Genomic DNA, 9,790 nt, shown 5'->3' with positions numbered 1-9,790 from the left:
TCTGGTGTTCCTGATCACCTTCTTCCATAGTTGAACCTCTCCCTGTGGCTTGTAGCAAACTGCATGCAGGAAGTTTAATATTTTCTTCATGCAGCCAAGATTTAAGTCATTGAATTTCCTAACAAATTTTAAACTTATTTCTTGTGACATCTAAAGTTTGATATCTCAGTCAACATGATTAAGTTATATTTTTCCACACAAAAACACCAATACAAGCAGTAATAAACCAAGATGAACTTTATTTTCTTATTATAACAATGTCATTAGTTATCTTGTTTTTAAACTATGTAAAGACATGAAGGTTCACGGTGGCAGTCGAAGTATATTTTACTCCAGATTTTCAAACGCATGAAGGCAGGTTCTGCATTCTGTCAAAGCCATAACATCAGTGCTGTTCAAGCAGGTTCCTGTGTCTTTTAACGAGATGAATGAACAACCAAATTTTGAGTTAAAAGTCCTGACAGCTAATTTACAGTTAATGATACATCCTCCAGATATAGAAAAATGAGGGTTAAGGCTAAAAATGTTTTAGTCTGAGGTGTTAGGCAGATAAAATGTAACAAAATCCCTGATATCTGGCAAATGGCTGTGAGAAGGTTTCTCCAGAGTGCAAAGCATGCCAAGCTGCCTATAAAAAAATCTACGGTGCACACTGGACAAAGAAGTTAAATGTAGCATCAGTCATATTCATAATTGGATGTGAATTAAACTATACAGCTGAAACAAGTAAATAGATGACTGCACTTAAACTGGATTGTGCAGCTAAGCCTTTCACTGCATATAGAGAATAGATGTTTAACACTTTTAGACTGTATTCTTTTTTTAAGGACTTCTTTTAACTGTTTCTATAACATCTGCTATTGAAATCTATGTTACCTGCCTAATTCAGTGTAAATTCTACAAAGCTTCTACAATCAGTCATGCTTAACTATGCAACTTCCTTGTTAAAACTAATCAATGCCTCAATAGCAGAAAAAAAACACTTCCCTTTTTAAATACCCAACATTTCCCTTTAAATTGGCAGCACCAGCATACTGAGACACAATCACGACTTTTTTCATCTGCCTTTTCCAGCATTCACAACGGAGTACATTAGAAATATGACATCACAACCACGTTCAGGTTTTGTGACACAGAGAAGAAAAAAAAAAGCCTAAAACTAAAAGCTTTTCAAAAATACAGCCCCAGATGTATTACTCTGACAAACAGTTTTACTGTCAGTTAAATCCAAAAAAAAAATGTTGCAGACCCACTCATGAATATGAAAAAAAAAAAACAATACTTCATGTCATATTTTAAGCAAATTATAGTGTCATATTTAACATCTCAGGTAAATAAATGCTCACGACTTAACATGGCAAAGTTTGGGACTCCTCTCCAATAAAAGGACCCCTTTTATTACAGTAAAACAGTAGTGATTAAGTCTCATCATGAGAAAGAAAGCTGTTAAAATCCTGGTGTTCAGTGAATATCAAAAGTCCTGCAGAGGGGTAGCAAGGATGACAGTACTTCTTACACAGCATTTATTTGTGCGCAACACACTGCCTCTTCGGGAAAAAAAAAATTGTTTTTTTTGTAATATGAACAGAGATGAGGACTGTACATAGAGAACAAATAATAAAACGGGTCAATGCTTGTCAAGTCTGATAACATGGTGAGATACCTGAGTAACTGTACCAACAAGGTGGAGCCCAGCGAAGCTTTACGTGAAGGTCTATCTAAGTTTGTAGCTACATAACACGAAATGACAGTAGTATTGTTTTGCACAATGAATATATCAGTGAATGGTGGTTAATTCATTAGTATAGAAGTGCGATGACCACATGTGAGAATAGGGAAATGAAACTCCAGCCCATTAGGGTCCCAGAACACAGACTCTAAGCCTACTGGCTCTAAAACAATTAGCTATCCAGTGTCTTAAAAACTGTAAAATACTTTTCAAATTTGCAATTACAGCAAACATCGAAACTATTAATTTTATTTATGCATTTCACATTGATTTGGGGTAGAGACCATCATTGCCAGCAGATAATCTGCTGGGCCATTACATGTTCTACGAGAAACATTCTGTCTCAATTGCACATACACTAAACAGTTAAACACATAAAAGGCCACTAAATACATGAAAGTACAGAAATAAGAAGAAATCCAGAAGGGTGCATAAAGTACCTCAGAAATGAAGGAGAAGGAACTCTCCCAGATCAAACAGTTTGCATCTCTGCAGGGTCAAAATATGACAGTAAAAATGAAGTGTATGAAGAGCAACAATGATAATCACAACAAAATGACCAGTTTACAGTCTGAGTGTGGCATCAGGAACTGTAAAGAATTTCCAGTATTCCTTATGGGAGTGCTTTAAGGAGGCCCGCCAGGTCCTGCTCTGCAGATCTATACCAGTAATGAAGGACAGCACATTGTAGCAGCTCAGCACACAGAAAGCCAAGTGGCACTGTACCGTATTACATCACTTCCTTCTCAAAATGTGGGCTGCTTTGTTTTTACTTTTTATTTTTCTCACCTCTGTTGTTCATTTGTATCAAGTAACAAATCCTTAGTGGGTTCTTTTGTTCTTATTTTTTTTTTTTTTTGTCTTCCTTGTGTAATCACATTGCATACTTCTGAGTCCATTCTCTTGCTAATTTATTGTACCTGTAAAGCAAGAAGCAGATGAGGACAACTTAGACAACTTTTATTGTAATTTTGTATACACAGAGTTCATAAAAAAGGGAATAAATTCAAGGATGCTGTAAACTTTAAACCAGTGGTGCTCAAACATTTGTAGAAAGGGACAAAAACTTTTGCAGGCCATAAAATTGCAAATATAGTTTTACTGTCTAAAGGCTCAGCAATAAACTGCAACATTTCCCAATCTGGTAACTGTGGTGGATGCAACTAATAATAATTGAACTTTATTGATCTCATATTGGAGAAATTTACCTCTGCACTTAACCCATATCCTTGAGGAGCAGTGGGCTGCCATCGTGAGGCGCCGGGGGAGCAGCGTGGGGTTAAGGGTCTTGCTCAGGGACCCAGAGTGCAGGCTGTGGGGATCAAACAAGGTACTTCTACCTTCTCAGAGCATAAGCGCACTGCTCTTAACCACTAGTCCAACAATCCCCCTGAAAATAAGCTAAGCTAAGCTAAACTGGGTCTTTTTCCATTTTCAACAGCATTAGCTGCAGCACAAAATTAATTTGAAGGCAATAAATGGCATAAGGTCACATTTTTGACACCTCTGGTTTAAAGTTCATTTCTCTAAAAAACAAAACTCAGAGTGAGAATCAGATAAACGGTGAGCTGTGGTGTAAACACTCACTTTTCCCTGTCAGCTTTATACGTATGCGCGATCTCTGGAACCAGTGGGTCATCTGGATTTGGGTCACAAAGAAGGGAGCAGATAGACAATAATACTGTGGAGACATGAGGCAAAAGGCTAAAGTTAGAGATCAAATTCAATATCCGTCTACACGAGAGAGAAAAACAATCTACAAAAAAAAACAACAAAAAAAAACATGATAAGAGTATGTTTTTATGGATAATTGTCCAGATTTTGAAGGAAAAAACAGCTACAGTTTGGGGTTTGTTGTATAACCAGAATGGTTACTCACCATTGATGTTTACTGTGAATCACAAAATGAGGTTTGTAAATCGAGGTAAACTGAGGTTCAGTTCATGTTTTTCAAAAACAAAAAGCTGATTTACTTCTTACCTGTGTTTATACCTATGGTAACTGGAGCTGAATCTTTTCATGATTAGAGATCTAGAGCATAAAAGTGACGCTTCTAAACCAGTAAATTTCCAGAGAAAATGTATAAAAAGGAACCGGATGGCAGTGCTGTCCTCACATAGTTAGACCCCAGGAGAATCATGGTTGAAAAACAAAGCAAAGTCTAAATCCAAAATAGTCAGGCTATGCTAGGCTCAAATAGAGGTTAGTTTGACCTTTATAGACGTATATTCTGGTTTATAATCATCTCCAAGCAGTCTACATGTAAATACGTCAGCGGTTACTTTCTTCCTTCCACTTCCATCTGATCTGTGCACTATTTCAGATATATCTTACGTCAGCATCCCTTGGTTGATTTCCTGAGTTGATAACCTGCCTTCTAGTAGTATTTAAAGACATCGTTAAACAACCTTAGCATGAAGTTAGCACTAAGGTCATTTCAACCCAGAACATTGCCATCTTGGATATTATTTTCTGATCATTTGCCATCAGTCTGCTTTCTGTATTTTCACTGTTATGTTCAAACTGAGGTTTTTACATTGACAGATTCGAAAAGAGTCCTCCTTGACCTGGACTAAGCTGCTTAAGCACATCTAGCTGCTAAAGTAACCACAAGCACAGAACATAATTAAAAACTGAGAAATCAGAAAAATCCAGTAATAACAACAGATTATTTGTTACAGTTGTGGATCAAAGCTAAAGCAATTTCAATGCAGTGTTTGCAAAAATGTGCAACTTAAACAGGTTTTTAAATAAACTTTGCAAATCCTGACTACAAAGCATGTAAAGAAGAGAGGAAGAAAGAGATTCAGATGATGCAAATAAAAACAGCCCAAATTTCCATCAGTAGGAAAACACCTACTGTGATTTCAATCTAAATACTATATAACCTCTAAAATCCCTTCATGTGTTTGATCAGTACAGACTTCTGTTTTTACTTGTCTAGAAAAGGTAGAGAGATCAACAGTTATATTGTGTTGTTTACGAGTTCGCTTTATTTTTTTGCTGCCTCAGCTTAGGTCTACAGCAACATGTCATACATGGTGCCTTCGATGGAAGATAAAGAGGAAGGGTCAAATGAAATTGTCACTAAATGTAATTTTTTACTGACAACTAAGACTTTCCAACTACCATGGTAATCATATAAAGCCAGAAAATTTTAAGTAAAACGAGGAAAACCAAACTTATTGGCCTAAGCAAGAGCAGAGTACTTGACTCAACCCTTAGTTTTATTAATACTAGTCTTTCTTTGGAAAAGCAAAAATTCCCATGTTAACTGGATTTACCTTTTGACACTGTGAGAGCAGGTGACCACTGCGACCTTAGTATGTCCAGACAAATACTCCCATTGCTGTTGATATTAGGGTGGTATATTTTTGTTGTGAATGCAACCTGTGTCAAAATATGAGATAAAAAAAAAGCAGCCCATAAACATTAGTCCTTGACCAGAGTGAAAACTGCTGAAGTATAAGAGATATATGACAATTCTTACTTTTGGTGGTTTGAAGGGATAATCTGTTGGAAAGTGAATGGTAAGGAAAAACACTCCACTCTGGTATGGACTGTCACTCTGGAGACACAAAAATGAAAACAAGTCAACACATTTAAAAAAAATACCCCTTCAATATACTAGCTGAAATTTGGAAGCAGATTTACTTACTGGACCCATTATTGTCGCTTGCCAATGAAACACTATTAAGATATAATAAGTCATGTCAATTTGACATTCTTTCTTAAGGTATTGATAAAAACTTTGAAAGACATAAAAAGGAAATATTTATTTTGTCGGACGAGGAATGCCTACAATGCCTTAACAAATCATCCATAACAATATACTTACAGTCATCTCCGACTGGTCCAGCAGAACACTGGGCGGGAGGGTCCCTCTGCAGGTCGGACAGTTCCTGAAGGAGGACGGTCACACAAATATTTAGCGTTAGGTCCAGATCCATTCCAATACATTTATATAAAGCCTTGACAAACAGCAGTTTATCTAATAACCTCTTAAAATTAACTGTTGATGCAATTAAAGAAATAAACAACTAAATATAATCATTATATTCTGTTGGTTCTAATACCAGTCTAGTTTGTGAGTGCATACTATATATATATATATATATATATATATATATATATATATATATATGACCATCTTTTACAGTAAGTGTGAAAATGCAGATATTGCAGCAGAGATACATTTTAAGTCATCTGGCTAACTTAATATAGTCAAACCACAATGTGGTATACAAGCAGAAAACCAGATCCAGCTTTACTATCTTATGCATTCAATGTAAAAATATTTGTAAAATTTTACTGAAGCATTTTTTAAGGTGTTTTTTACAGAACGTCTTGCACTTCAATACTGGATTAGATATCTCAAATTTGTTGATTTGATGATGTGCTTAAATTTAGGATTCTTCAACTTTTTTTTTTTGGTATTCTTACATTCAGCATTGAAAAAAATAACTTGTTTTTGATCTTGGCTGGAAATTATGAGATTATGCCAATATGAATTAAATATATGTTAATGTAGGCATAAAGGTACAGAAAGAGAATATTTCTTTTTCAGTATCAATGATTGAATTTTATATAAAAAAAATAATAATAAGGTTGCATCAGATTGCAAAAACAAGCAAACTATGCAAATAGGTCACAAGATTCTCCATTTGGTCACTTATTTGAGATTTCTTTTGATTTTATTAATATAGAGAATCTCCTAACAATTGTCCCAGAGTGTTTGGATTTTCTTTTAATACCAAACAGTTAAGTACAAGGTTATCAAAATTGAATTTACAATACACTATTGTGTAAAGACATAATGAATTTCAGATAAGACACTTAGGACAAAATTCAACAAAAGGAAAAAAAATGTAATCACGTTAAAGCCCTTAAAATAATGCAGCAGGTATAATTAGGTGTATTAAGTCAAAAACAGTCTGAAAATTATATGAAACTTATTTTATGATTTAAAAGATTTTCTTAGCTGCAGGAAGTATGTTGTGTTTGCTGATAAAGCTGTTTGTATGTGAAAATCTGATGTGGCCATTGATGAATTATAGAGTTATATTTTATTTTGCTCCAACTGCTGGATTTATGACGACACTAATGATGGCACACTCCTCTCAAAGGCAGCGATCTATTTTTAAGTATAAGACGAAATCACAACGTAAAGTCAATACACAGATCCTTATTCACTACTTGTTTGTTTTCCATTCCTGTTAGCAGGAGCTTATTATTAAGGTTAATGGTTAATTCAGAAAAAAAAATTAAATCCTATCAAAAGTCAAATATAATTCAATTACCTATAAAGTGAAAACTGATTTTCTTATGCAAACATGTAATAAAATACAATCTGAAAGGGTTTGTTTCTGTATTTGAAACTCAAATTGAATATGCTCTTTAAAAATGATCAATTCAGAATTGCCTTTTTCCCTATGGTAAAATGTACTAGATGGGCATAGTTTATTTAGTAAAAGTAAACAGAATAGTAAGTAATGTATTCCTTTGGCTATGCTTATTATAAATCAATGAACAGACACCATTCTAATCACAAAAAATACTAAAACAATAAAAAAAAGTTGCACAATGTTTTTTTATACATTAAACAATGTTTTTTTTTGTCTCAATCTTCTGTGTAAACTGACATTGATTACATAAAAGCATCAGGTTTTAAACCAGTGTAATGTTTTTCAATCACAGACGACCTTGGTTTCATTCAAAACTTATTTTATGTGTGAAGTATTTTGCTCAACATCTTCCTTGTTGGAATTAACCTTGTCAGCTGAATAGACAGTGAAAAGTGCTGTTATTTTTTCAGATAATTCAATGTATCTCAAACATAGAAAACACTAACATAAATTAGCTATGTTAGCTTACTGACAAAAAGTAAACAAATATGCAATCTGCACCATGACAACTTGCATTTTCTCTTTTATTCATGGTGATTGTTTGGTACATTTATTACAACGTGAGCTATTGAAATCTAAAGTCTGTTTACATACTCAAGTTTGCCCATTAAAGTCTATCTAATTATGATTTTGAATTAAGAGGGGTCCAATTACTACACAATTTTGGCACTTAAATTAATCTAATTAACTTTAAATAAATTAAATATAGAAATAGTCTTCAACTAATTTAGCAATCCACTCAGAGCAGTAGTTTAGTCAAACTGTATAAATAAATGGATGCTCTCTGGTTTAATATGAAAATACTTATTTGTCTGCAAATATACTCTAACAAGAAACTTCTTGAGCGGCACAATTTTCATTAATTATCTTTAAACAGATGAAAATTTCAATCAATTAACAAAGGCATCACTACTTTAGGTCCTAATGTTTGTTTTTTTTAAGCAATCTGATCTAATAATAATAATATATAAAAAAATCGCTTAACTTTTGTTTTTTAACCACAAATCAAATCCAACAAGCAAACATGAAAGTTATATAATGAAAATTCAAGTAAAAGCTAAACATCAAACTCTTAAACAGAAATTAGACCTGTTATTTAACGTCAGTTGAAAGGAAGCCTATTATATAAATACACACCATAGCCTGCTCCAGTGGCCCATTTGCCATTCCATATATGGCAACACTGACTGTAGGGTTCAAATTTGGCAACCACCGTGCAGCTGTCATTCAGAGAGTAAACACACCAGCCGCTACAGTGTTGGAGACAAACTAAAATGACTCTAAAGTCTGAAAAGATGGGAAAATATCAGAAAATGTTCGTGCCAACGCAACGTCTCCACTTCAAAACGGTAGCAGTTACAGCTAGCCAAACGTTGATCTGTTAACTGACTGGATAAAAACCAGGTTAACTGCAACGAAATTACATATTGCTGCTTTTCTTCTCATGGTAGACATTTTTAGCTAAACAAACGGAGGTATTTATAAAGTGTTAGACGGATAACTGAAACAGTATCAGTGTAGCAATGCACCAACTGAGCTGGCAGTGGTCAAACCGCCTTTGTCTTTGAATTATTTTGAAAAAGAGCACAGAAAACACAGGAGCGAGGCCAAATTTCACAAAATGTTACAACGAGACTGCATCTTTAAACAGTCAGTCACACCATAACAGAAACATCCAAAACAACGTTTGTCGGGTAATAAAAGCAAACATACACTCACCTTCTGAATTCTTTTCAACGCCATTGCTTCAGTGGTTGGCTATGCTAAGTAGCCTGTCAGCTAACAGTTAGCACCCCAGACATACAACTAGGATTCTATGGCTGCGGACTGATGAATTCCTCTCTGACTATAACAAACACACCACGCTTTCTAAAACGGGAAGTTTGGGGTAGAGAAAAACTTGTGCGACAAACGGTGTCTCCCTTTTTGACGCTCGTACTTCAGACAGCAAAGAAACAACCGATATGTTTTTGCTGTGTCTCTGCTGCTCTTCGCACTGAGCGAACAGTTAGTATCGCGAGACTAATATTACATGAAGCAATTTACAGTCCCCTAATAAAATGCCTGCATATAATCATGATAGATAGATAGATAGATAGATAGATAGATAGATAGATAGATAGATAGATAGATAGATAGATAGATAGATAGATAGATAGATAGAGATACCATGAACTCCCATTTATTGGTCCAATATGTCATTATAATACAAACTCACAAGTGAATCATATACATACACTCATCCTAACAGCATGAAACCCAAAAGAAAAATAAATAAAATAAAACCCACAAAAACTGAGAGTAAGCAATTCATTACTTACACAACATAAAAGATCTCCACCTCCCCATATACAAATGAACTCTTTCGAGTCTGACACCATCTTATAATAGGCAAACTCTGTCCTAAGACATGCAGCTACCAGCCCTCTGAATATCAGGTCAGCATCTACAGAACCTTTCTCCTTCATTTTATCTATCCTGCTGAGCCAAATGCTCATCTTTGCCTGACCAAGCAAAAAGTTAACCAGAAATATTACTCCGTTGTGCTACTGAGTATCTTGGACCAAAAATAAACAGTTTGTTAGATAGATAGATAGATAGATAGATAGATAGATAGATAGATAGATAGATAGATAGATAGATAGATAGATAGATA

The 9,790-nt window shown here is 34.6% G+C and overlaps 1 protein-coding gene across 1 annotated transcript; it reads right to left on the bottom strand.

Moving 5' to 3' along the window:
* Positions 1-225: 225 nt before the first annotated feature.
* On the bottom strand, positions 226-9,136 carry LOC107082307 (ubiquitin-conjugating enzyme E2 D4). Its single transcript, XM_015370907.1, has 7 exons — positions 8,854-9,136; positions 5,568-5,631; positions 5,388-5,419; positions 5,220-5,297; positions 5,014-5,119; positions 3,317-3,410; positions 226-2,649 (listed from the first exon to the last, which is right to left on the bottom strand). The coding sequence occupies exons 1-7, from the start codon at positions 8,875-8,877 to the stop codon at positions 2,604-2,606; spliced, it is 444 nt and encodes a 147-aa protein (XP_015226393.1). The 5' UTR covers positions 8,878-9,136; the 3' UTR covers positions 226-2,603.
* Between the last annotated feature and the right edge of the window lie 654 nt (positions 9,137-9,790).

Source organism: Cyprinodon variegatus, unplaced genomic scaffold (genome assembly GCF_000732505.1).
Source record: "Cyprinodon variegatus isolate N-32 unplaced genomic scaffold, C_variegatus-1.0 Scaffold49, whole genome shotgun sequence".
In the NCBI taxonomy this organism is placed as follows: domain Eukaryota; kingdom Metazoa; phylum Chordata; class Actinopteri; order Cyprinodontiformes; family Cyprinodontidae; genus Cyprinodon; species Cyprinodon variegatus.
Note: the sequence above shows the minus strand (reverse complement) of the source record. Positions and strands in the feature narration are given on the sequence as shown.